This window comes from Prionailurus bengalensis, chromosome E4 (assembly GCF_016509475.1).
Source record: "Prionailurus bengalensis isolate Pbe53 chromosome E4, Fcat_Pben_1.1_paternal_pri, whole genome shotgun sequence".
Classification (NCBI taxonomy): Eukaryota; Metazoa; Chordata; class Mammalia; order Carnivora; family Felidae; genus Prionailurus; species Prionailurus bengalensis.
The window spans coordinates 43,045,406-43,072,622 of NC_057360.1; the positions used below are offsets into that span (position 1 = coordinate 43,045,406).

Sequence of the window (27,217 nt, forward strand, 5' to 3'; positions counted from 1 at the left end):
ATGACCTGAGTGAGCCCAAGTCGAACGGCCCAACCGACTCAGCCCCCCAGGGGCCCCTTCACTATCTATTCTTGAATTTCCTCTAACGTTTGGCTATTTTGACAGAGCCCCGTTACTTTTATAAGCTAGGGGAACAATAAAGATGGGCATAGGGTCGGGCAAAGGAGGATCCCCTCTACCCCACTTGCTCCGCACAGCAAGCTGGAGATTTCTGATTTGGACGTCTTCCCGCAGCCCAGCGAGGGACTTCTGGGGGAAGCAAAGAGCTGGCCTCCGCGGGTGTCCAAGGTTTGAGGGGCAAGAGCCACTCTCTCTGCCCTCCCCACCGCACCCGTCTCGGCCCCTTCAGCTCTGCGCTGGGCAGCGATGGGGGGCAGGGGCCGGCCGGCCAGACAGCGCCCCGCGGCCAGGCGGCCCATGCATTATGGAAGACGCGGGCGCCCCGGCTTGCTCCCTGGTCCTTAAATGACAGCAAATGAGGTAAAGCCAGAAGGGTGGGGACGGGAAGGGGGTGGGAGGGGGGCAGAAGGAAGCCATCTCCAGGGCCCCCGAGCGTTGGCTGAGGACCGGAGCCAGCCAGTGAGCGGAGCCTGGGAGAGGGAGGAGCACATCTTGATGCAGAGATGCTGCAGTGGCTCCGGGCGCGCACACACACAAGCGCCCTCGCCCGCCACCGCCACCGCGGCCGCCACCGCCGCACCAGGACAGCAGCGAGCGGCTGAGGCGAGCCGGGGAGGAGAGGAGGGCGGCCCAGGGGGCCGGCGACCGGCCCGGCTCTGGCTCACCGCCCCGGGCAGCATCCACCTGCCCCAGCCAACACCCTTCTTCCACCCCAGGTAGGTGCCAACCGCTTTTGTCTCCTCCAGCCTGGGGGGGTGGGGGGGGGGAGGCTTCCCGGTGCTCCCAGGGCAGGGGCTGCAGCTCAGATTCCTTGCAACTTGGGAGGGGGCAGGGGCAGAGCAGAAGCCCCAGCCGGCTGGGGGGCCCCTCTGACTTCTCACCCCAGCCCCTTGGTGGCCACCGGACGGGAGGTCCCCTCCACCCTGTCTACGTGGGTGGCATCCTACAGGGCCCTGGCAGGCCGAGCCTGGCCGGGAGGCTGGACCCCAGCGGTGTCGAAGAATTCCAGCCTGTAGCAACACCTGCCTACAGAGAGGGCAGCGGCCAGCGGCCCCGGGGCCTGCCCGGGGCCCGGGTCCAGGGCCAGATATCCACGAGGCCAAGCCCCAGACTCCGGCTTTTCCCCCAGAAGTCCGGGGTGAAATGGAGCCTGACTGCCCAGACTTGAGGTGGCCCTGAGCGTGCCTCTGCAGGGTGACCTCTTTGCAAAGTGTTGCTTCAGTTAGAAGGGGAGGCTGTGGAAGAGAGTGGGGAGAGTGGAACTCAAGTTTGGGCAGAGGCCTGTCCAGGAGCGGGACTTAGGGAGGAGAAACCGAGGCAAGTCACATCCCAAAGGGTGAGAAGCCTGGACCACCGGGGCTGAAATTCCTTTTCTTCCCTCCCCCCCTCCCCACACCAATCTTCTTTTCCTCAGATCCCTCCCCTCCTCCTCACTGGTGGGAGGGAAGGGTTGGAATCAAGTTTGGCTTTCACTCAGGGAAAGGGTAGAAGGGGAGAGAGCTCAGTTTAGGGGGTCTGGAAAGAGAGGGCTTAGTTTTGGGGGGCCGGAAAGAGAGGGCAATCCTGCCCAGTACCATGGGGCTTACACCACCCATTGGAGGTCGGGGAAGCAGCTTCAGCCAGTGTCCAGGGCTGAATACTGTTGCCTTTTCCAGAAAGAATTCCCACATATGAGAAACAAGAAAGGGGGTAGGTGACACAGTGCCTGTGGAAGGGCACAGTCCTGGTGTTACATGGGGACAAAGCTGGGACCCTGTAGCTGCACACCACTGGGGCTGAGCCTGCGTCCCAGGAGGAAAAGCTGTCAGTCAAGGTTGTCTGGGGGTGTGGGAATCCAGGCAGACTGAGGTGGGGTCGCCCCTTGAGAAGAGCAGGTTGTCCGGGGCCCCAAAGTACCTGCCCTTAACATTCCCCCCTCTCTGTGACCAGTCAGACCCTACCGCCCTTCCTTTCAGCCTGACCACCCCCCCCACCCCCCCCAACACCTCCCTGCCCCCAACTCCCTTCCCAGCCCAGACAGCATCCTTTTCCCTCTGTTCAGAGCGGGTCTGAGAGGCCCAAATAACCCAATCCCTTCAGCGAGCTCCTGATCTCCTTCTGGGCAGCAGCCCCAACCTCACCTCCCAACCCTCTGGCCCGAGAGACCCTCTGTCCACTTAGCCTCCCATTCCCACTCAGAGAGACCAGGGAGGCCACTGGAGATCAAGGGCAGCAGTGGGCCACCTGTGGGAGAGGCTGATGGGACCCCGGCTCCTGGGGGTGGAGCAGGGAAATGGTGCCCTGACCTGTGACCTTGGGAGGAGGGAGTTCTGCCTCCTGGGAAGGCAACAGCCAAGCCTCTCCCCAGGGTGCCTCATCAGTTAACCCCTTTCTAGCCAGGCTGCAAAATCACTCAAGCAAGGCTTTTGCCACGAGGTCAAAGTTATTCCTAATTTCCCACGGGATCTGTTAGGAGACCTCAGCCAGCAAGAGGGAGACGGGAGGTGAGACGGATGCGAAGGGGGCATCAAAGTCACCCAAGTTTCACCTGCCCTTCTGGTGAGGGAAGCAGAGGCAGGCGCACAGGGGAGATGGGTCCCCTGCTCTCTCCACCACTCTCTCACTTCCCATTCATCTTCTTCTACCCACTTGGCCACGCTCTCCCCTCACACTCCCTTCCCTGGCCAAGTTCACTCCTCCAGCCTCAGCCCTCAACCTACCTCCACACCATTGCCCCTGCCAGGCTTCACGACTTGTGCAACTCCACTCCAGCACCTTCTCTGCCAGCTGTTGTTCAACTAGAGACGCACGTAGGATGGGCCTCTGTGTTCAATGGGATGCTCGCACATATGGTCTCTGACCGACCAAACTTAGTCCTCAGGAGCGAGCACACAGAAGGGGGTGCCCTCAAGGCATCCTCTCTGACTCTGAGCCCATGAGGGAAGCAATACGTTTGGAGTGGGTTGAAGGAGGTATGCATGTGTCCTACCCCCGCCCCCAGAAACATCGTCAAGCCAAGTGGGTGTGAGAAAGCATATCTCAAAGACAATCTCTAAACCCTAGAGCGGGTGGGAGAGATTCCTAGGGCAGAACCAGGGGGTTGAACAAGAGGTGAGTGATACAAAGCCAAAGAAGGACCAGAGCAAAGGATATTCCAGTGAAGCAGGAAGGACTGAAGTTAGACTGCTCAAGGCACCTCCTAACCAGGAAGATGAGCCATGAGGAGGTAGGGCGATGTCCTCTCCAGTGACTCTTAGGAGGCTCTGGGAACTGGGGTCTGGTCCACGGTCAGACAGTCCTGACCGGAGGTGGAGGTGGGGCTGGAGGGCCCCGTAAATTCCTTCTGGCCCCAGGTTATGCTCTTTCAAATGGTAACAGGGGGGATGGCTCTTTTTCATTCCCTCCTGCAGATCAGTCACCTCTCATTTTTCTGAACCACCCTAATCTGGACCAACCTCCCCCACTGACCTCGCAGGCGGTGGTAGGGGGGAGGGCGAGCGGGTTGCTAACCTGGAACATTCATGGGAGTTTGAACATTCATGGGTTCTGTGCCCTGAGGGTAATCATCTTGGAGTAAAGCAATTTTTCCTTTGGTTTCATGAGTTCTCTTGCTACAAAATGAGCCCATGTTTCCAGTTTCCCCTAAAGAGGATGCAAAGGATGCAAAGAGAGGATGTGATGTCCTCCCCCTAAGCTGACCACGTTCCATCCCAGGACAGGCCCAGGCACACCTCAGCACGCTTCTCATCTAATGAGCACCCCCTCAGCCCATCCCTCCACACCCCCCCCCCTCACCCATCTGGATACAGGAACAGGCTGGGTCTCCTCCAGCTCCAGCCCACCTCCTCTCAAGGCTTGCCGGCCTCCTAGATCACTAGGTCCCCCATCCCGCCTCTGGCTGGAGGGTGGCCTTCCTGCAGCGAAGCCCAGGAGGCACAGTTAATCTAGGGCCCAGAGCGGAAACTAGCCTGTGGGGAGGAAGGGGTTTGGACCCACCCCCACCAGGCTTGGCTCTGAAGCAGCCTGCAGGGAAGTTAGGAAAGTGTCAGGGAATTGGGAGTGGGGGGTGAGTCTCTTCTCTGCAGAGATCAGGGGACATACGGAGATTGGGCTGCTCATTTCTTCCTGATGTGGTTCTCTAGAACCGAGTGGAAACACTCATCCTTACTCCTGGCCTCTCAGAAAGGGATGGTCCTTCCAAAGCCTTCACTCAATCTGCCCCACTCCAGGCTGGCAGGCAAGTGGGGAAAAGTTGGGTCTGGGTACGGCTTGCCCCTTATCCTGAGCTCCTCCCAGGAGGACGCAGGGCTCCCCTTTGTGTCCACTCCCCACTTTGAGGAGTCTCTCCGGTGGAGAAGGCCAGGGCAGGAGCGCCAGAGAATCCAGGTGGCAGATGAAGGGGACGAGGGGCCAGACTCTCGTTGTGGGAAGCTCAGACAAACGTTAGCCTGGGGTCACAGCTCTCCCCAGAGGGAACAGGCTGGGGCCTCAGAACCAGCTGCTGGTACCAAGAACCTGCAGAGAAAACTGAGGGGTGGAAAGGGAGGGAGGACACAGAGAGGCCTGGGGAGAGACCCAGCTCCCCTGTCCCCACCCAGTCCCTGTCCCCCCCCTGGGAACTGAGGAGGCCCTATCCTACCCAAATCTGTCCTAAGGACCTCCTCCAGCTCAGCACACCAGCCTTTCCCACCACAGCCCTCCTGACCCACCTGGCATGTGGCCCCACCAGGTCGCTGCAGACTCCTGTCCCTCCAGAGAGGTGTGGAGTGTTTCAGACCTTCCTGGAGGACAATGGTCCTGTCCCAGGTGGCAGTCCCCTTCCCAGGCAGAGTCCCGCTCCCATTCTGGACCCCGCAGGCAGGAGCTGGGGGTGGTTGAGGAGAGGTACCAGCTGGGAGCACCGGCTCAGGTGCTCTCCGGAGCACATGCTATCTGGATGTGACTCTGGGTGCCCTCGTCTGGGGTGGCCTGCTTGCTGGGGCTTCCCTGAGCCTGCTGCCCCTGTGGGGCAGAGGGGAAGAGGGCGCCGGCCCAGGGAGACTGTGGGAGTCTGTCAGTGTCCTAAACACTTGCGAGCCCAGCCCGAATGTCATGACTGTGTGGGAGCGAGTCTGACTCAGGCAGAGTCTAGGGACACGTGTGCTGGAGCCCATGCTAGAGGTTCTGTGAGGACTGTCGGTGGTAAGATCCGATCTTTTCTGAGTACTTACTGTGGGCCGGGAATGCTGCTGACCTCCCAAGGGTCCCTGCTTAAGCCCATTTTGCAGAGGAAGACTGAGGCTTGGAGAGGTTAAGTAATGAATGTTAGAGCGAGGGTTCTACTAGTTAGTTAAATACTAGGGTTTCACTGGTTAGTAAGGGCCAGGCCGGTTGGCAGTGTTAACCACCGTACTGAGCTGCAGGACAGAGGAGGGCAGGGACCTGAAGGTCTTCTGCAGTGCTTGTTGGCTCATAAGTCACTTAGTCTCCGCCCTCAACTGGGCTCCAAACTCCCCCTTCCCCACCACCACCCATATAAAAGTCACCAAATCCCTCAACACTTAAATCTCCATTATCCAGGGGGAAAGAGAGGCAGAGTCAGGGCCAGGATCTGGGGGTCCCAAGGTGTAGCATTTAGACAGAGTGTATATTTCATTTTCTGACTGGTTCTGTGCAGGGGTCCTCAGCTCAGAAAACCCTGTCATGTGCCAGAGTCCTACTCACAGCCTTCCTTCTTGTCACTGTCCCCCAGGCCCTTTGTCTCCCCACACCCAGCAATTCAGCCTGCCTCCTTTGTGCCCCTGAACCCCCAAGCAGTCCATTCCCCCATGTGCCGGTGCTTCACGGGACCAGCCCCTGATGGTGACAGCCTGTGCCCGCCTGTGCCAGCCCATGCCCGCCGGTGCCAGCCTGCACCCCTGCACCAGGGCAGCTGGCCTGGGCCAGGCTTGGCTGGCTCAGGGCTCCAAGGGCCGGCTCTGGGCCTGGCATAGCTCCACTCCTGCCTTGCTCCTGACAAAAAGGCACCCTCCACCCTGGGCATTCTAGAATGTGCCATAGGGCAGATGGTATAGGGAGACAACTGGGTCACACTTAGTGGGTCAGAAGGTTCTGCAAAAGGCAGTGTTTTCATTACTTTCTCACCAGTGCTTAGCACAGTGCCTGGTGTGTGTGACCCAGGCTGTGTGTGTGTGTGTGTGTGTGTGCGCGTTCGCACAAGGCCTTGGCACACAGCGGAGCTCAAGGTACATCTGATTGGGCCGACTGGTCTCTAGTGCTCCCCAAAGGCCACTCCAGGAGCACACCGATCCCAACCCCTCCCCAACCCCTGTCTCTTGAGCCTACAGGTCTCAGTCCCCAGAGGGTGCCCAGGGCCCTTTAGCCCAAGGTGACTGATAACACATTCTGACCACTGTGGGTGACGAGCGCTCCAGGGGGAGTGATCCTCCTGGTGGATCGCGGAGAAACAAGGCAGGAACTGGGTCATCAAGCCCTGTGCTTGATGGGGACACACACACACACACACACACACTTGGATGGATGCAAATAAACGTCACATACATGCGTGCGCGCGCGTGCACACACACGCGCACACACACTCCCACTCTCTCTCTCCAGCCCTGCTGGCGGGCACCTGCCCCGAAGTCTCCAGCCCCAGCCCCAGCCCCAGCTCCCTGGTCATCTGTTTCTGCTTTGCTCTGGCACACTCAGGGTAAGCGCCTGGAGCCGAAGCTCCTCCCCGAGTCGAGTCCGCACCCTGCCCCTCACTGAGCTCCCAAGACTGGCAGGCAGACAAAGGGCAGGAAGCAAACAATGATTGAGCACCTTCTCTGAGCCAGACTTCAGGACGTGGTGCGGGAGCACCACCAGGCGTTTTCAAACTTTTTGGAGCTGCAGAACCCTCTGTTTAAAGGGAACTTCCAGGAGGTGAAGCAGATTCCAGAGGAGCTGCTCTGGCTAAGTGGGGAAGGGATCTGGAGCCCTATTCTCCTCTCTCCCTTCCCCCAGCCAAACCGTGGCCCCAAGGCAAGTCCAAATAGCCAGAGACTTCCTGCAGGGCGCGCCATTGCCTCACGGAACATTCCAAACAGCCCCGTGAAATAAGTGTTCCGCGGAGAAACCGGCCCTTCCACCAGGAGGAGTAACTTGTCCAGGCTCACAAAGCTGTGAGGAGACAAAGCAATATCACTGGCTCCCGTCTGTGGATTCCAAAGCCTGCGATGGCTCACAGTGCCCCAGGGGCTCCCCGTCAGGAGGACAGCTCCCTGCGTTTGTACAGTATCCAGAGCCATACTTCTAGATTCTTCCATGACTAAACACCCCGCTGACCCTAGAGACCCGAGGCTGTGTGTGTGTGTGTGTGTGTGTGTAAAGATACATGAGTGTGTATGTGAAGATGTGTGGGGAAGGGAGTGGGGGTGTGTGAAGTGTGTAAAAGTGTATGAGGCAGTATGCGACACTAAGAGGCAGAGTGTGTGTGCACACGTGAGAGTGTGTGAGACAGAAAGGGTGTGAGCGAACACATGAGAGAGAGTGTGAGGGCGTGTGTGGGTGTGCCCCCGGGCCTGCCCTTGGGGGGGCACTGAAAACTGGTGCATCGGGGATGGGCTCTCTGGCGAGCTCGCTGTGTGAGTGCGCCTGTGCGACCTCGTGCGTCCACTGGCCGCAGGAGGATATAGCCCAGCTGTTCTCCACCAGTTGAACGGGACACACAAGTAACAGGGCGCTTTGCTAGGCACCCGGGACACCGAGATGAAGAAGCCGGTGCCTGCCCTGGGGGAGCTCACAAACTTCTAATCGGAGGCAGACACACCTCCACAGGTGGGCTCCAAGGGTCTAGTCAAGAGCAGAGCTGACATCCAACCATGTGCACGTGGCGGCATCCGAGGGGCTTCCCGGCAAGGGCAGAATTGCTGGGTTCAAGTCCGGAAGTGAAAGTGGCAAGGACAGAGAAGGGTGCATGGTCGGGGAGAGGTGGCACCCGGTGGCTTCCCCACAAAGGGAAGTGGATATGCGGCCGGGGTTGGGGCTGAGGAGGGAGTGCCACGTGTTGAAACACCACTCCCTACCTCCACCCCCACCGACAGACATCCAGCTCTCAGCCCGTGGCCTCCCTGACGACCCTCCCCCCCCCAAACCCCAGGGCCAGTTCCCTCTCTCCCCTCCCCCAGCTCCTTCAGGAGACAGCTCTAGCTGTTCAGGAGGCAGAGGAAGGATGTGGGTGGCCGGATGTTGAAGTTTAAAAGGGTTTGGGAGCCCTTTCTTTCCAAAGGAATAGAAGTGAGACAGGGAGATCCTGAACTTGGCATTGGTCTTCAGACCTTGCCCTGGTCCCCGGGAGCCCCGTAGCCTGCCTTCTTCCCCCGACCTCCCCCCACCCCCATCCAGGGGACAGCATTCCAGCGGCCACCCTGCACTCTCAGTCGGGCAGCACTGCAGGCTCAGAGCTACAAGGGACCTTAGAGTACCCATTTTACAGATGGGGACACTCGGACCCAGAGATGGTGTGGGTCTTGCCACCAGGTAGTGGAAGATCCCCCCAGCCAGGCTGTCCCCTAGTCCCGGTCCCCTCCTCCTCCTCCTCCTCCCCGAATTCTAGAAAGCCACAGGGCAGAGAAGTAGAATGTGCATCTGGGTTACCCGCTCCCTGGAGCAGCTCTGACAGGGAGCCCTGGGGGCCCAGTGACCCAGTCTCCCTCTATAACCAGAAAGCAGACCCCTGAGATTCCACACTTCCCACCCAGACCTCAGAATGTCAGCCTGGAGATGGGGAGCAGACGGAAAGGCTGGCCCTGCCCGCCCGTCTCAGGATGAGGCCCCATCTCCCCTGTAGATGGAGGGGGAGCTCTGACTTGCTCTGGGTGCCCTCCCCCGGAACAGTTTTAACCCTCTGGGAGCTGCAGTAACCCTTTCATCCCAGAAGGCCTGTGGGGGCCCATGAGCCCACCTAGTTGGGGAGAACTGCTGATGGGGGCCAAGGTCATGGCTTCATGGTACACACAACATAAGTGCCTCACCTGGGGACCCAGGTGAGAGGGTCGGAATGAACCAGTCGCTGCTAGAAAAACAAGGAAGGGGGTGTCTGGGGGGGCTCAGCGGGCCAAGAGTCTGAGTCTGACTCTTGATTTCGGCTCAGGTCATGATCTCATGGTTCATGTAATCAAGCCCCACATCAGGCTCTGCACTTACAGCTTTCTCTCTCTCTCTCTCAAAATAAATTAAAAAACATTCAAAAAATAAAACAAAGAAGGCTCCAGAGGGGCTTATGGCCCCCTACCTAGGCAGCTCAGGGGGCAGGGGCTGGGGAAATCGGGCCCCAAATGCTGGAAGGTGTTCCCCACCCCCACCCCCAGGCCCCGCCCTGTTGTCTTCCGGACCCCACAACAAGAGCTCTTATGGGGTGAGGGGCAGCTGGGTTCTCGCCTCCCAATTAGCCACTGATTTCACTTCCTGAGCCAACCCCTGCCGGCTGCAGGGGAGGTGGGGGGAGGGCATCTACAGGGCAGAGCCAGACTCCCAGGGGGCCAGTAGTAGGCACTCAGTCTGGGAAGAGCTCCTCGCTAACAGCCAAGCCTCTTCCCCTTCCCTCCCTCCCCCCTCCCCCGTCTCCCCTCCCCCCCCCAACCCTGGGGAGGATGAATACAATTCCAGCCCGGGGTGAAAACAGTGCAGACCCAGGAGGCAGGAGGGGCGCGACTCAAAGGCCTCCCCATCCTCTGCCTCCCCAGGTCCTTCTCAGCCTCCAGCTGGACTCTCCCCTCCCCGAGCTGAGGATCCCCTCCTCAGCTCCCCATCTCTGCCCAGAATGCTCACCATGGGGACACCCACCAGGAGGAAGTCACACCTGCTGCTGCTGCTGCTAGTCACTGTGGCCCTTGTCTCCTCTCCAGGTAAGAGGCCTCCTCTGGGCTCCAAAGTCCAGCAGGGTGATCATCTCGTTACATCACTGCTATTATTGTAGCGATGACTTCAGAAATTACTGACCCTGCGTTGCCGCGGCACTTCGATTTCTGAGGCCCCCTTCCTTTGCTTAAATGTCCCCATTTGTGGATCTTACCTTCCCCCTGAGGTTAGAAGGAATGAGTCTCGCCATAATGGAGGTGGAAGAAGCAGGATCCAGAGAGGGTAAGTGGCTTGCCCTGGGCCCACACAGCAAGATCACGGCACATCTGGATCTCCGTGATATCAGCCCGGAGCCGCTGCCTCTGAGGAGTCGCGCTGTCCGATATGGTAGCCACATGAAACTATTAGACTGGGATTAAATTAAAATTTAAAATGAGTCCTTCAGTTACACAAGCCACATATTGGGTAGCACAGATTATAGAACGTTTCCATCATCACAGAAAGTTCTATTGGATGGCACTGCTGCTCTGGCATCCTCTGACTTGAGGAGATGGGGATCAGTACCACGAACCTCTAGGAGGGCGCCCCAGGGCCGCGCTGCAGCCTGGCCAACGGACCTAGTGTGGAACAGGATGTGAGGAGAAATGAGGCACAGCAGGGGGGTGGCCTTTTGCCCAAAGGGACCCAAGCAAAGGATCCCATGCCAAGGGTGCTGCAAGGCAGGGAGAGGGGAGGAGGGGGGCTGGCAGAAGAGGGCAGTGTGGGCCCAGATCCCACTCCGGAGAGTGTGCCAAGAAGGAGGTACCAGAGACCAAGCCTGTCCAAGAGCTGGAGGGAGGTCCCCCGGCCCCCTGCTGCTGCACGGAGGGACCTGCCGAGACCACCGCTTGGCCTCTCTGTCCTGACCCCCAGCCCAGATCAATAGATGCTTCTTTTCTCCTTAAAGGCCCCCATGGGAGAAAGAGGACCCATGCCCCACCACCCTTCCGGAGTTGTAGCAGCCTCTGACTCCCCACCCCACACCCCCTGCAAGGCTGCAGCCAGCACGTTCTAGGTCCTCTGTCTCATCAGGGAAGGACGCCACTGGCACACTTTCAGACGTTCTCATTCCGTCCTAACTGCCTCCCAGTCCTGCACCCAAGTCAGTGAGGCTGCTAGGAAATAAAGCTGACCCAGAGGCTGGAGGGGGCCTCCCAGCAACCCCACTCTCAGGCCTAGCTACCTGTGCCCGGGGCCCACCAGGCCAGAGTTGCTGCTGGGGTGGGGAGTCCAGGCTGCGCAGAACAGGGGACAGCCACCCCAGAGAGAGCAGTGGAGGGGAGCCTGGGGTCCTCAGCACCGCCCTCCCTCGGGAAAGAGTGCCGGGACCTCGGCATCTGAGGCAGGCGGTGTGTGCAGCTGCAGGGCTCTCAGACCCAGAGATGCAGGAAAGCCCAAGGAGAGGGGACCTGGTCTGCCACACCCACGAGCTCCAGAGACACGAGTGGAACACCCCATCGCCTGTTCTCAGCCCTCCCAGAAAGGTGTCTCGGCTCTGGGCTCGCCTGGCTAAGCTGCCCTGGAGAAGCAGCCTTGGGTCCCTGGCACCCCAACAAGGAAAGGCAGTGAGGAAGCCCCCCCACATTCTCATCTATCCGGCCCCTTCTACAAGCTTCCCGATGCCCATGTTCACGGGGGACAGGTGGGGGGGGGGGTGCAGCGTTGCCAGAACAGGGAATCAGAGAAGAGAGAAGCAGAGAGGATGAGGGACAGGGGCAGCAAGGAGGGGTGGCCTTGTGTGGGTGGGTGTGAGCGCAGCCTCAGAGGAAGGTGTGGGGTGAACGAGACTGTGTTTGTGGATGTTTCAGAGGGTGGCAATGTCAGCGGGTTGTTGTGTGGACCGGGTGCGACATCTGGGGGGATGACGAAGGCGCGTGGAAAGCCTCACAGCAAGTGTGATGGCTCTCGACCCCAGCTGCCCTTCCGAGTGCCCGCGACGCGCTGTGACTCGGCACCTCTGGGACGGGCCAGAGCCTCTGATGGTTCCGATGGGGAAGCGGGGTCAAGAATCACGGACACTGTGGTTAAGGATGGCTGGCTGTGGGTGAGGCTGGCCAGGGTCCAGATCCATAGATCTGCTCCTTCTCGCTGTGTGATTTGGAGAAGTTATTTAACTTTCCTAAATCTCAGTTTCCACATTAGTTAAATAAGGAAGTGGCAATAGCTGTCTTGTAAAGAGGTTATGCGCAAGAAATATGGAGCGTGGGATCCGATACAGAGCAAGCACTCGATAAAGAGCACCTGCTTTTATTATTATGGGTATATGGATATATATACATAAGCATGTATATATACGTGTGTAGCCGGATGCGCATGGGAACACGTATCTGTCTACTGGAGTAGCTTAGAGAGGTATGTGTGTATATGTGATGTGTGTGTGCATGTGAGGAAGGGTGTGCAGGTGAGAGGTGTGGAAATGTACCTATGTGGATGAGGGTGTGGACATGGCTGAGTGCCGAGGACAAAGCTTTTTCGGGAAGAAAGCCAGTCTTAAAGCATCAGTGTGCCCCAGGCCCATTCAGCCACCCCCTGCCATGCCCGCAGAGCTACTGGAAGCTGCTATTATATAAAGTGGTTCCCAGCAGCCTAGCTGCCCCGTCACCCCTCCTTTCCCTCCCATCCTGGCAGCCCCAGCTGGGGCAGGGGTCCCTCCCCTCCACCACCATCATTAACTTGGGATTAAGCTGGGCTCTCCAACTGAGATGCTGCGGGCGCCATAGCTGCCTCCAAGGCCCCGGGGTGGCAGGGAGGGATAGTGATGGGTGGTGGGGAGGGGGAGGGGGGTGCCATTTCAGGGAGCCCTGCCTCCTTCCTCATTCTGAGAGCTGCTTAACAGCTGCCCTCATTCCCCAGGGGCCAGGGCTGGGCCTCAGCTGTGGCACGGGGGTGCACCCCCCCCCCCCACCCCTGGAACAGGACTGACAGCTGGATGCGCTGGGGCAGGAGGCACTAATTGGTTAATGGGGATCCCAGCCCCCACGACCCACCAAGGAGGGCCTGAAATCAGCTGGATTGTGGGGTAGGAGCCAATTAGGGGTGGCCTGGCCCCTGCCTGATACCACAAAGGCAAAGCATGGCTGGCCCCATGAGTCAGCAAAGAGAGCCCACTCCCCACCCCTGTGGGAAGGAAGACAGGTGTGAAACACCGGCCTCTGTGCCTCAGTGTCCCCTGCCCTGGTGCATAAAGAAAGAGGCATCCGCCCTGGGAAGGGGCCAGGCATGAAAACTTCATTTGCTCAGCAAATTCAGGAGGCCGGGATCTAGACCCGCGTGTGCCACAGACTTGCCTTGTGGCCATGAACAAGTCATTTCCTTTTCCGGGCCTTTCTTTCTTGAATTATCACACCGCACTCGTAGAAAAATGCCCCCAAAGCAACCTGCACCCCCTCCACCACCATGAAGCCTTCCTTCTCCCCCTAAACTCCCCCTACCCCATGGCTTGGGTCCAGCAGACATTTTCAGAGCACACACCCTGTGCCAGACTGAACCCTCCTCCAGACCCTGGGAGGTGAGTTCGCCTTCTTTCCATTTCACAGGTCATGATGTTGAGGCTCAGAAGGGGTCTGTAACAGCTAATAAGAGGCCAAGAGCCAGATCACTGGCTGGAAGGGACATTAGGCTTCAGGGACGCACATTCTCTCTCCGCCTCCTTAACCAGTGGTTTTCCATGCTCCTCACACCCTGCAGGCCAGCGGCTCCCACCCTGAGGGCCCCTGCATCTAGAACTCCCACTGCTTTTATGGTTCTCACCACCTTGTCCTGTCCTTTAGTGTCTCCACCCCCGGACTGCAGGTCCCTTGAGGAAGAGGGGCTGTGTCTTAGTCACCTTTGCCACACAGTCTAGCCCAGTGCCAGGTACACAGCAGGGGCTCAATACCTGAGTGTAGGATGGGTGATTGACTCAACTAACTTGGCCAGCCGGAACCTGCCCAACCAGCTGAAATTCAAGTTTTAATTAATTAAAATTAAGTAAAATTTAAAATTGGCTTCCTCAGCTGCACCAGCCACATTTCAAGGGCTTGACAGCAGGCGGCTGATGGCTACCGTATTGGTCAGGGCAGAGAACGGAACCTTCCATCATTGCAGAAAGTTCTACTGCACGGCACTGCCCTACTGGGCCCCAGGCCCTCAGGCCTCTGGTGCTGTTCCCCCACCTACAGCTTGGAGTTCAGCCCGGGGATCCCCGGCCACTTTTGGGCCAGTCTTTGAAGATCAGCCCCTTGGTCTGCTATTCCCGGAGGAATCCACTGAGGAGAAGGTGACGCTGGCGTGCCGTGCCCGGGCCAGCCCTCCGGCCACCTATAGGTGAGACCCCCACGGTGGGCACCGGGGGCAGGGGGCCCTGGGCAGCCGTGACGTTGTTCCTCGCACCAGCCCTGGCACCAGGCCGGGTCCAGCCACGCAGGATGGTCTCCTCCTCTGCCCCCGCTTGCAGGTGGAAGATGAACGGTACCGAGATGAAGTTGGTGCCGGGTTCCCGCCACCAGCTGGTAGGGGGCAACCTGGTCATCATGAACCCCACCAAGGCACAGGACGCCGGCGTCTACCAGTGCCTGGCCTCCAACCCAGTGGGCACCATCGTCAGCAGGGAGGCTGTGCTCCGCTTCGGCTGTGAGACCCGCGGGGGTGCCAGGATGCTCCGGGGGAGGGGAATAGGGAGCTGGGGAAAGTGTCTAGAAAGGGCAGGTGACTGCTTCCCACGGAGGCTGGACTGGGGGAGGCCCCCAGGCTTGGAGGACGGTGCCCGAGCACCGGGTCTTTATCTCCAGTTCTGCAGGAGTTCTCCAAGGAGGAGAGAGACCCAGTGAAAACCCACGAAGGCTGGGGGGTGATGTTGCCCTGTAACCCACCTGCCCACTACCCAGGTGAGTCGGGACCCTGGCCCGAGGTTAGACAGAGGGCACAAGAGGGGCTTCAACCACTCAGCAGGGGAGGAAAAGGCGGGGAGTGACCCTTGGAAGCACCGATCCCTGGGTCCCCAACTCAAAATGATTTTGTGTCGAACTCAAAATGAGTCTGTCATTCGCTAGCTCTGTGCCCTGCCTCCTCCTTCAGACTGGGAGCACCCCAAGGGCAGGAGTAAAGTCACATCTTCCTTGTGGGTCTCCCCTCAGCGCCAGCTCCGAGCACGGGGCTCTCAGGACTAGGTCTAGAGATCCCCCCCAGCATGCTGAGGGCCTCCCCCCACAGCTGCCCCGTCAACCCAGAGCCCCGCGGTTTCCTCAACCCCCGCCCCCCACGTCCTATTTAGGCCTGTCCTACCGCTGGCTCCTCAACGAGTTCCCCAACTTCATCCCGACGGACGGGCGTCACTTCGTGTCCCAGACCACGGGGAACCTGTACATTGCCCGGACCAACGCCTCAGACCTGGGCAACTACTCCTGCCTGGCCACCAGCCACATGGACTTCTCCACCAAGAGCGTCTTCAGCAAGTTCGCTCAACTCAACCTGGCTGCTGAAGGTCAGGGTCGGTGGGCACGGCGGGGAGGAGAGAGCTGAAAGGGTCAGCAGATATTGGGAAAGAGGGTTCTCCCCTGGAGGTGGCGAAGGATGGCTTGCGGAGCCTGGGGTCTGGGGCCCGGACCCCTTGGTCCCCCGGTTGCAAAGCCTCAGACCCTTGGCCAGGCCCCCAAGGGGAACAGGGGGTCAAGAAGGAGTCGGCTCTGAGCTGTGCTGAGACCCTGAGCGCGGGAGCCTCAAGCCTGCCTCATTTGCATCCGATCTGCAAACTCCCTCTCTCCCCAGACACCAGGCTCTTTGCACCCAGCATCAAGGCCCGGTTCCCGGCAGAGACCTACGCGCTGGTAGGACAGCAGGTCACCCTGGAGTGCTTCGCCTTTGGGAAGTGAGTGGCGGAGGAGGGAGGGAGCAGGCCAGGGCGCAGCGTGTCAGAGCCCCTCAGGGGCATGGGTGACCCCGGGGAGAGGGCAGGCGGGCTCTTTGTACCCTTCGCAGGGTCGAGCAGAGATCCCAGTGGGTGGTGACCACCACTCACTGAGCACTCTGTCTCTGAGCGGGGTGTCATGCACACCAGGGGCCTGACACATAGTGGGTCCTCCCAGCAATGTCTGCCAAGCTCAGGCCGCTTATGCAACACCCAGGCCGGAGGCAGGTAGCACTGGGTACGAACCCCAGCCTGGCCTCCCGGGTTCAACCCCCAGCTCTGTCACTTGCTGGCTGGGAGACAATGGGTAAACCCTTAACCTCTCTGTGCCTCTGTGTCCTTATTTGTACATAGTAATAATGGTAGTACCTATATGTGAAGTGCTTAGCACAGGGCCTGGCATTTAGCAAGTGTTCTATGGATGCCAAGAGTTATCTTTTTTTTTGTTTTTTTTATAAATTTTTTTTTAACGTTTAGTTGTTTTTGAGACAGAGCATGAACGGGGGAGGGTCAGAGAGAAAGGGAGACACAGAATCTGAAACAGGCTCCGGGCTCTGAGCTGTCAGCACAGAGCCCGATGCGGGGCTCGAACTCACGGACCGCGAGATCGTGACCTGAGCCGAAGTCGGCTGCTTAACCGACTGAGCCACCCAGGCGCCCCAAGAGTTATCTTTTTAACAATTGTGATAGAAATCCCTCTCTCCTAGAAAAAGGATTCACTGGAACGGGGCTAAGCAAATAGGAGGTGTTCAAATAGATGCCTGTAGAACAATTAATGTGATTTGTACATTGGTCCCCTCTTCCCTTATACCTCCTGTGGTTACCCAGGATGCCCCCTGCTTTGTGAAAAGTTATTGGACTTCCAGAAAATTCATATTTAAAGCACATGGAAAGTTCATAACTGAACCCTTTAAGAGTCACTGATACTCAGTCGTTTTAGTATTTACAGATTGCTAATGACCACGGCTCTCTTGAAAAGCAGAGGCAAGGCCTTGTTGGGGAGAGGCGGGAGGGGGCCCCCTCAAATCCCAGGCTACAGGCCACCGCTGAGGAGGGCAGTCCCAGAAGAGGCACGGTGGCCAGTGCAGGGTGGGGGTGGGGAGAGCAAGCCAGCTTCAGGGTACAGACCGCACGGAAGACCAAGTTCACGGGGGTCCCAATCGTTGCAGGGGAGAGGAGAGGAGAGAGGTGCCCTGCTTCTTGCCACTTTCCCACCTGTGCTCTGGGCCAGTCCGGAAGAGGCCCCTCCCTTCCCCCTTGCCTCTCTCCCTCTGTCCCCTCCCAGGCCCTTGTCCACACCCGCCACCTGCCCGGCACCTCAGGGGAGGATCTGTGTGTGAGAAGCTGCAGGCACAGGGGAGTCTACTTAGCACAGCAAACCCGCTCTGGCTCTGTCTTCCCCACCAGCCCTGTCCCTCAGATCAAGTGGCGTAAAGTGGACGGCTCCTTGTCCCCCCAGTGGGCCACGGCCGAGCCCACCCTGCAGATACCGAGCGTCGCCTTCGAGGATGAGGGCACCTATGAGTGTGAGGCGGAGAACTCCAAGGGCCGCGACACCGTCCAGGGCCGCATCATCGTGCAGGGTACAGGGCTGGGGCCCCCTGTCCCCCCCGCCTTCACTCTTATCATCCCTGAGGAAGCAGATCCAAAAGTCAGGGAGGGGACTGGGTGGCCCCTTGCTTAAGCCTTCTTGCCCTAGGGTTGCACTGGGGGTGGGAAGAGAAGAAGCTAGGGCTTCAGGCAGGGTTGCGGGAAGCAATGGAAGGCTTTAGAATGACCTAAGTTGCTCAAACAGCCACTGGCACAGACACAAAGTCCGGGCTTTCTTCGGCCTGCTTCTCACACCCCCTAAAGCCCTTCCCGGGGTGCTGATGGCGCCCTCTGCTGTCCGTCACCGGAACTGCAGCCCTGCAATCCTGGTCCCCAGGTGAGAGGGAGGCTCGTCCCAGCTCACCCCCAGCCTTTCTCTCCCTTGCTCCCCACAGCTCAGCCCGAGTGGCTCAAGGTGATCTCAGACATGGAGGCTGACATTGGTTCCAACCTCCGTTGGGGCTGTGCGGCGGCCGGCAAGCCCCGGCCCACGGTGCGCTGGCTGCGGAATGGGGAGCCTCTGGCCTCCCAGGTAGGAGCCCTGGGGCTTCCCCCACACCAACCGCCATCCTCTGTTCACCTGGTCCCTTCGCCTTCTAGACTCCCCGTTCCCCACAACCCTGCTCCACCACTGGCAGCCTCTCTGGGACAATTAGGGCCCTTTGGGTGGTCGGCTCCAGGTGCTTCTTTCCCTCCCAGATTCACATGGCCACAGGCGGGTCAACCGGATGGAGGCCTGACTAGAGGGTCCAGAGACCTGGATCCAGGCACAACCCAGTCACAAAATCACCGTGTGGTCCCAAGGAGGTCACCTCGTCCCTCTGGCTTCAGTGGGCTGACATACAGGGGGGCCTGGCAGATCTCAGTCCTAGGATTCCAGGAGGCCGAGACGACACAGGGCCTGTGAGCCCCTCGGCAGGCAAGGGGCGGCCTAGCATCTCTGCTGCACCTGCCCCTCCACCCCGGTCCTTCAGTGGCCCTGATGCCCCTACTCCGCCCCCTTCTGCACAGAACCGTGTAGAGGTGCTGGCTGGGGACCTGCGCTTCTCCAAGCTGAGTCTGGAAGACTCGGGCATGTACCAGTGCGTGGCAGAGAACAAGCACGGCACCATCTACGCCAGCGCGGAGCTGGCCGTGCAAGGTACAGGGCCCGGGGAGGCAGGGGACATCAGCAAGGACACATAGGCGGGGGCTAGAGGAGTTCTGAGTTCCAGCAGTTTCCTTTGTTTTTTTTTTTTTAAAGTTTATTTATTTGGGGGGGGGGGGGTGGGGAGGGAAGAGAGAGAGAGAATCGCAAGCAGGCCCCATGTTGTCAGCGCAGAGCCTGATTCTATGAACCGTGAGATCATGACCTGAGCCAAAACCAAGAGTCAGACGCTCAACTGACTGAGCCACCCAGGTGCCCCTGAGCTGCGGCATTTCTAAACACACAAACACGTGCTGGCGGCTCCCCTTGGTTTTCCAGTGTCATCTGAGTAGAAGACAGGGATTTAAGGAAGGAGACGAGACACTAGATTGAGAGCTTCCAGAAGACAGAGTCTCTTACTTGTTCCAGGTCTGGCACAGTTAAGGAAAGTGTTTGCTGCAGTGAAAAGGAGGCGGCAAAAGTCATTGGAAACCGAGTCGATCTGATGTGTGTTTAAACCAGTCCCTTCAGCTGGTTTAATCTCTTTGGCAATTTAATCTCTTTGTGTCTCAGTGTCTTTTTTTTTTTTTTAAATTTTTTTTTCAACGTTTTTTATTTATTTTGGGGACAGAGAGAGACAGAGCATGAACGGGGGAGGGGCAGAGAGAGAGGGAGACACAGAATCGGAAGCAGGCTCCAGGCTCCGAGCCATCAGCCCAGAGCCCGACGCGGGGCTCGAACTCCCGGACCGTGAGATCGCGACCTGGCTGAAGTCGGACGCTTAACCGACTGCGCCACCCAGGCGCCCCTGTGTCTCAGTGTCTTGATTTATAAAATGAGGGCCACAACAGTCCTGTCCTCATACTGCTGTTTAGAGGACTAAATGAGAGAGAGGTAAAGCAGAAAGGACCTGGCCATCACATAACAGGTGCCCTGGAGATGCCAGCTGGTGCTAGGGTTCTTTGTTGTGTGACTTGGAGCCCGTGGGGCCTCAGTTTTCTCATCTGCAAAATGGATGTAATGGTACCTACCTCATCAAGTTGGAGTGAGCTTAACGATGACTCATTCATTTTTTTGTTCACGCAGCCGTATGTATTCAACACCTCCCAAGGAGTGAACATGAATAAGGTCTCTGCCTTCAAGCATTTTACAATGCAGTGGAGACAGAGGGATGATCACAAAATCGAATAATTACATAAGACGATTTTGGACAGCCATCAAAAACACAGTATAAAGAAAACCTAGGGGTGCCTGGGTGGCTCAGTCGGTTAAGTACCCAATTTCAGCTCAGGTCATGATCTCACGTTTCGTGCGTTCGAGCCCCACGTTACGCTCTCTGCTGTCACCGCAGAGCCCCCCTTGGATCCTCTGTTCCCCTCTCTCTGCCTGTCCCTTACTCTCTTTCTCCCTCCAAAATAAATATTTTTTAAAAATCTAGCAGAGTGGGAGAAGTGAGGTGGGCCCATTAGATGGCATGGTCAGGTGAGACCTCTTTGAGGAAGTCACGCATTTGGGGTGTGACCTGAGTGTTAACAAGGAGCCAGCCATGTGAAGATCTGAGGGATTTTTAAACAAAATGTATGGCGAGTGCAAAGGTCCTGGGGCAGGAAAAATCTTGGCATCCTCAAAGGGCAGAAAATGGCCCAGGTGATTGGAGCATGATAAATGAGGGAGAGCGGCGTGAGATGTGAGGGGAGAGGCAGGGTCGTATTTGTGAGCCCTCGTTGGACTTCATCCTGAGTGCATGTTTAAGTTTCTTAAAAGACATGCCAGGCTGGGGGCTGGAGCAGGAGATTGTAGAAAGAAGGTGCAAAAACAGGAAGACCTCCTAGGGGGTTTTTCGATAGTTTGGCAGGGGACTTGGTGGCTTGGACCAGTGTGGGGGGTAGGGGTGACGGGAAGGGCTGGATCCTGGGTGTATTTTGGACTGGCCTTGGAGGGTAGGTAAAACGCTCAGCGTGCAGTCAGCTGACATCTTCATCAAGGGCAACGGGTGCTGCTGTGATTCCCTGGGTGACTGCAGGGCACCCCCCTTTCCTTCTAGCACTGGCCCCCGACTTCAGGCTGAACCCTGTAAAGCGTCTGATCCCCGCGGCCCGCGGGGGAGAGATCGTTATCCCCTGCCAGCCCCGGGCGGCCCCGAAGGCTGTGGTGCTCTGGAGCAAAGGCACCGAGATTCTGGTCAACAGCAGCAGGTACAAACCCCACTTTGCCCGCAGCAATTCCTGCCCCTCCTCGTCCACCACGAAGGCGAGTCCCCTTCCCGTGACGGCCGCAGTGTGACCCTAGGTTGGCCAGATCTGCTTTCTCCTTGCTGCAGAGTGACCGTAACTCCGGATGGCACCTTGATCATAAGAAACATCAGTCGGTCAGACGAAGGCAAATACACCTGCTTTGCTGAGAATTTCATGGGCAAAGCCAACAGCACGGGCATTCTGTCTGTGCGAGGTAAGGGGTGTGGCTTGGAGGAGGGTGGGTGGCTCAGCCACCACAGGGTCCCAGTCCCTCCTCGACACCCTGCTCTTATGTTCCCATCTTCCTCTGGGTTTGGGTTTGGCTTGGAGGCTACCCCAGGATTGGACTTCATTTGGGACCACCTCCCCACCGCCTTCCAGAATCTACTCCTGCCTCCCTTTCACACACTGGTGGGGCTGCTGGGAGGTCAAGATCCTGTTGGCCATGCTGCCTCTTCTCTCTCCTGGGGTTTAGGACACACCCTCTCACCCTGCCCCCCTGCCCCTGCCTGGGCCTCTTTCCTCCCCCATCCACCCCGGGGCCTTCTTTTGTTTGGCAGATGCAACCAAGATCACTTTGGCCCCCTCGAGTGCTGATGTCAACTTGGGGGACAGCCTGACCCTGCAGTGCCACGCCTCCCACGACCCCACCATGGACCTCACCTTCATCTGGACCCTGGATGACTTCCCCATCGACGTGGATAAGCCTGGGGGTCACTACCGGAGGGCCAGTGTGGTAAGACCTGAGGCCAGACAACCCATGGCTCCTCCCTCCTTCTGGACAGAGGACCCAAGATGTCCTTGACCATGAGCACCCCCAAAGCCTTTCCCCATTCCCTCAGGAACGCCATGCATTACCCTTAGATTCGGAAGAACCGCCCTCCCTTAGACGGGCAGTTCCCGGCATTCCACTCGAAGGCCGTGCTTTTAGGAGAGGGTTAGGGACAAACCTGAAATGCCAGGCGCCCAGCAAGACTCCCTCCCCACTACTGTTCCTGTTATCCTGAGCCCAGGGCAAGTGACATCATTAACTCCGACCATGGTTGACTGTCCTCAGTTATAAACTGTTGTTTAGTCCCGGGGTCCTAAGTGGGGAGAAGCTGACTCCACCCACCGAGCAGAGACTCCGAGATCCTGGGGGGGGGGTGTCCGTGGATATAATGGAGCAGGGGACTCCGAGCCCTGCCTCATGGCTCACAGCTTGCTGCGCTAGCCAGGGCTCCTTCCCCTGACCTGCACCCCCCACTTCCTGTCCCCCACGTGCAGAAGGAGACAGTTGGGGATCTGACCATCCTGAATGCCCAGCTGCGCCACGGCGGGAAGTACACGTGCATGGCCCAGACGGTGGTGGACAGTGCGTCCAAGGAGGCCACAGTCCTGGTCCGAGGTGATGGCGTTTCCCACCCCGCCCCTAGCCCGACTCCTTCAGAGGCCACCTGGGCTATTTTGATCTTCGCTCCCTAACTCCCCTCCTCTCCCCAAAAGCTGGGGGGGGGGGGGGGAGAAGGGCTTCTGAGAGAAGTTCCAGCTGATCCCGTGGTCTTGAAAGGTCCTAAATGAATTTTAAAAATCCACTTCCCAAGACTGAAGGACTTTGCTGAGGCCAGAAGTTCTCAAAGCCCAGTGCTGGGAAATCTGTACACATCTCTATGTGAAGGCTTCTGTGAGCCCCTCCAGCCTTGAACACATTTTTCCCACCTTACAACCCCCGGCTGCAACGCACTGCGGGGGAGGGAGGGGGGCCTTCCTTGCCCCCATGTGTGTTTGCTGCGCCCTCTGCTGCCGCCTCTTGGTACTGCACCAGCCCAAGCCAGCCTGGAGGAGATTGGCTCAAATTTTGAGGCTGCCCAATTCTGACCCAGTGTGCTCTCTTTGGGGCAGGTCCACCGGGTCCCCCAGGAGGTGTGGTGGTGAGGAACATTGGCGACACCACCGTCCAGCTCAGCTGGAGCCGAGGCTTTGACAACCACAGCCCCATTGCCAAGTACACCCTGCAAGCTCGCACTCCACCTGCCGGGAAGTGGAAGCAGGTTCGGACCAGTAAGTGTGAGGCTCCACCTAGGTCGGTGCTGATGAGGCCTGGCTGAGCCTGGAACTTCAAAGAGGGACAATCGGAGGTCCTCTGCCTGCAGGGAGCTCCCGGGCCATTGGGGGAGGTGGTCACGTGGACGGCAAGAGAGGGGAAGAGAACTGGAGAAGGGAGGCGCTCAGTCTGTGCCCTTGGAGCATTGGCAGATCATTACTGGGGCCCCCACTGATGCACCCAGCATCAACAAAGGCTCCCAGGCTGGGGAGTCTACTAGTTTTCCCATTGTTTCCAAAAGAGGTGTTGAGCACTAGGTATATGGCAGGCACCATCATGAATACAATGAGGTGAGTCGTCCCAGTCCCTGCCCTTTCCATCCAGACTAACTAACGTGTGCGGGCACACTGACTCCGGGTGCCTTGCAGATCCCGCCAACATCGAGGGCAATGCCGAGACCGCCCAGGTGCTGGGCCTCACACCCTGGATGGACTACGAGTTCCGGGTCTTAGCCAGCAACATCCTGGGCACTGGGGAACCCAGTGGGCCCTCCAGCAAAATCCGGACCAAGGAAGCAGGTCAGAGCCCGAGGTGTCCCAAAGACAGGCAACGCCAGGGCACAGACCCAAGCCCTCCTTAGAGAGCCCCAGGCGGGCGACAATCACGCGGAGTTCCAACCCTCCTCACCAGGCTTCGGACTCTAACAAAAGAGACGAGAAAGGGACATGAGGCTAGGCAGGGCGACTGCACTGCCCAACGTACTCGGCCCTGGGCCATGGCCTGGGCCTGTGAGCCCTGCAAGAACCTTCTAGTCCAAACCCCTCATTGCATTTTACTTTTTAAAAAATGTTTATTTATTTTGAGAGACAGGGAGGAGAGGCACAGAGAGGGAGGGAGGGAGGGAGGGAGAGAATCCCAAACAGGCTCCTAGTTCAGCACCCGATGTGGGGCTCGATCTCACAACCGTAAGATCGTGACCTGAGCCCAAATCAAGAGTGGGTGCTTAACCGACTGCGCCACCCAGGCACCCCAAATCCCTCATTTTAAAAAATGAGCCAACCTGGGGCACCTGGGTGGCATCCGACTCTTGATTTCGGCTCAGGTCATGATCTCATAGTTCATGGGATTGAGCCCCACATTGGGCTCTTTGCTGACAGCACAGAGCCTGCTTGGGATTCTCTCTCTCCCTCTCCCTCTGCCCCTCCCCTGCTCCCTCTCTCTCTCTCAAAATAAATAAATAAACATTTTTTAAAAAATAGAAGTAAAAAAATTGGGCCAACCTTACAACTGCATGTGAATCTACAGTTATCTCAAAATAAAAGGTTTAAGTATTTTTTTATGGAAAAAATCAAAGTCTGGAGAAGGAAAGTGTCACACTGGCAGAGCCCGAACTTGAACTGAGGACCATGGGGTGATGGGCAGATATCCTCCCTAGTAGTACATGAGCCGCTGAAATCCGTTAATGAGGAAGGGGTGCGTGTGCGTGTGTGTGTGTGTGTGTGTGTGTGTGTGTGTGTGTGTGTATAGGGAAGCAGTCAGTGTCTCTAAGTCCTTTAGACAGTTTCTTGGGGAGCAGGTGGAATGGACAATCTTCCCACAAGCTCCCTGAAAGGCAGGTGGGTGTCAGAACCCAGCTGAGCGGGGAAGGCAAGGGAGAAAACCCAGGAGAGGCACACATCCCCCACCCTCTGAGACGTTCACAGATGAAGGTCCAGAAGACCTGGGGTCCTCAGACTGGCAACGTGGAATCAGGACCTTGCCCGCCCAACCCAGGCCTCCCACCCTGGATGTGCAGTAAGGGCGTCTTTTTGTGTCCCTTAAACATGGTTTCCCACGTGCCCCAGGCCGACTCTCGTCCAGTCAGTCAACATTTTGAACTGGTACCTCTCTTGAGTAAGGAATTCTAGCAGGAGCACCTTCTTTGATCGAACTTCTTACAGACTCAAATGCAGGGTAGGGTGCGGTCTCCATTCTGGTATCCCAGTTGGTGATCAAAAGACAAGGAGGAGGCAAAAAAAAGATGATGGGCTTTGAAATCAGAAGAGCTGAGTTCAAATTTGAACCGTGCCACTTATTCACTGTGTGACCTTAGGCAAGTCACTTAATTGCTCTGAGCCTTGGTCTTTCCACTTGAAAAGGGTGCTATGCCCACCTCACAGGATCATAGGGGCCGCGTGTTGAAGCACCCCTTACAAGGCCAGGAACTGCAGTCATCAGAATCCAGGGGTAAGTTTCCCACTGCTGGATTCTCTGCAGAAATGTTTGACCCTCAGCCAAGTTACCCCCTGCCAAGATTCGTGATCTATTTAAAGGGTCTTATTTTAATATCAGCCATGTTGAATACTAGGGACAATTAGGGAATTAAACCTGCCATGAAAAGCAAAATCCTAATCAGACACTTTGCAACCCCAAAGAAATATTTGTTTGCATTAACTGCAGTTCTCGGTTATTTATTCCCCTTATTTTAAAGCAAACTGGGGTTGTCTGTTATTTAGTTGAAGCTGACAGGAGAGAAGACAGATCATTGATGGAGCATCTACTATTACGGAGCGTGGACAGGCAAACGAGCTCGCCATTGTCCTGTCTGATTGTATTCTTCTTACAGACCTTTGAGAGAAACACTATTATCCTCATCTTACGGAGCAGGGATTCAGAGGCTCAGAGAGGTTAAGTGAATTGCCCAGGGAAACACAGCTAGTAAGTGGCAGAGGTGGGATTTGACGTCGGGTCTGCCTTGACTCCAGAGCCCACATCCAGAGGGCCTGTTGGAAGACAAAATTAGAGCCAATCTGAAGGGATAGGGATGTCCCCGTCCTAGTCTGCTTCACAGGCACAGGCTCTGGGCCTCTGCCCCCTCACTGCCCATTAACAAGCCACATCTGTGTCCCTTGGCCCCGACAGCCCCCTCAGTGGCACCCTCAGGACTCAGCGGAGGGGGTGGAGCCCCCGGAGAGCTCATCGTCAACTGGACGGTAAGCTGCAGGGACAGAGGACAGAGACAGTCCTGCCCCCCACCCATCCTGACTCATGTCCAGATTGGAGCAGCGTGTAGAGAGGACCCAGACAGCGCCACCGTGCAATCCCAACTCAGAGCAGGCCACGTCCTGTCCCTTCCCCTCGCACCCACCGCAGGATGAAAACTGCCAAGGCACACGAGTCCCGGGGCCGCCCCTCTTGGCGAAGGCTGGGTGGGGCCGGAGGACGGGCAGGGAAACGCACCCGCCGCGGCCCCTCGCCCATGCCACACGCTCTCGCCCCCCAGCCCATGTCGCGGGAGTACCAGAACGGAGACGGCTTCGGCTACCTGCTGTCCTTCCGCAGGCAGGGCAGCACCAGCTGGCAGACCGCCCGGGTGCCTGGCGCCGACTCCCGGCACTTCGTCTACAGCAATGACAGCGTCCAGCCCTACACGCCCTTCGAGGTCAAGATCCGCAGCTACAACCGCCGCGGGGATGGGCCCGAGAGCCTCACCACGCTGGTGCACTCTGCTGAGGAAGGTGGGCCGCCCCATCCACAGCTGCCGGGCCGTGGGGTGGGGGGAGGGAGTGTGCTGCTCACACCCCACCTCGATTCCACACCAGGGGGGAGAAGGGGCACCTGGCCTCATCCCTCGCTCCCTCGTGTCCCCCTCAGGCCTGGGAGAAGGAGGAGGGAGGCTCTGCAAAGAGAAGTGGGCCTGGAGGTCACTGTGAGAACCCCCACGTGGCTTCATCCTGGGCCCGGGCTCTCGAAATCCCTAAGCAAGGGCAGTCCTGGTTGGCAGATTCTCTGTAGGAAACAGGGAGGCCTGAGGGATCCAAACCCATTCTGTATCGATCCCCAGAGCCCAGGGTGGCCCCTACCAAGGTCTGGGCCAAGGGGGTCTCATCCTCAGAGATGAACGTGACTTGGGAACCCGTGCAGCAAGACATGAATGGCATCCTCCTGGGGTACGAGGTGAGCACTGACCTGGGGCCTGGGGAGGAAGGGGTGGCCGGGGGCCCCTCACAGCTCACTGGCCATTCCTCCTGGGGTCACTCATTCACTGACACAGTCTATGCCACCCTGGCCGCGCAGCCTTAGCCAACCGAGCCCCTCTGGCTGATGTCCAGCGCGAAAGACTGGCCCGTGGATGGCCTTGAAGTTAAGTGCTTGCCTAGAGCCAGCACCGGAAGCTGTGCAAGCCCAGGGGAGGAGATGGAAGGTTCTGGAAGGGACACGGCCTGCCCCTTTCATGCCAAAGCCCGGCTAGCCTCGCGTTCTCAGCCTGCAGAGAATAGCACGGCCCCCTCTCTGTGCCCGCTGGTCACCCCGTCCCTGGGAACTGTGGGCCCAGCAGTTTCTGGAATGAGCTCTGAGCCCCCAGTGACTCCACACTGAGGCACCTTGTGGGGTGGACAGAGAACAAGAGGGAGCAACAG

General features: G+C 58.1%; 1 protein-coding gene across 3 annotated transcripts in view; it reads left to right on the plus strand.

Moving 5' to 3' along the window:
• Positions 1-558: 558 nt before the first annotated feature.
• Positions 559-27,217, plus strand: part of CNTN2 (contactin 2) — a 33,088-nt gene continuing 6,429 nt past the window's right edge. Inside the window, exons 1-19 of one of the 3 annotated variants that reach the window (XM_043569251.1) lie at positions 559-836; positions 9,807-9,968; positions 14,121-14,265; positions 14,396-14,571; positions 14,730-14,825; positions 15,212-15,421; positions 15,706-15,805; positions 17,252-17,427; positions 17,830-17,966; positions 18,446-18,575; positions 20,605-20,755; positions 20,881-21,008; positions 21,355-21,530; positions 22,061-22,181; positions 22,676-22,834; positions 23,246-23,395; positions 25,719-25,789; positions 26,080-26,314; positions 26,641-26,753. In XM_043569251.1, the coding sequence (XP_043425186.1) occupies positions 9,884-9,968; positions 14,121-14,265; positions 14,396-14,571; positions 14,730-14,825; positions 15,212-15,421; positions 15,706-15,805; positions 17,252-17,427; positions 17,830-17,966; positions 18,446-18,575; positions 20,605-20,755; positions 20,881-21,008; positions 21,355-21,530; positions 22,061-22,181; positions 22,676-22,834; positions 23,246-23,395; positions 25,719-25,789; positions 26,080-26,314; positions 26,641-26,753 (2,559 nt within the window). In that variant the 5' untranslated portion in view covers positions 559-836; positions 9,807-9,883. Of the gene's footprint in view, positions 837-6,697; positions 6,791-9,806; positions 9,969-14,120; positions 14,266-14,395; positions 14,572-14,729; positions 14,826-15,211; positions 15,422-15,705; positions 15,806-17,251; positions 17,428-17,829; positions 17,967-18,445; positions 18,576-20,604; positions 20,756-20,880; positions 21,009-21,354; positions 21,531-22,060; positions 22,182-22,675; positions 22,835-23,245; positions 23,396-25,718; positions 25,790-26,079; positions 26,315-26,640; positions 26,754-27,217 lie in introns of those variants that run through there. The other 2 variants (XR_006295509.1, XM_043569250.1) reach the window with 2 other exon arrangements.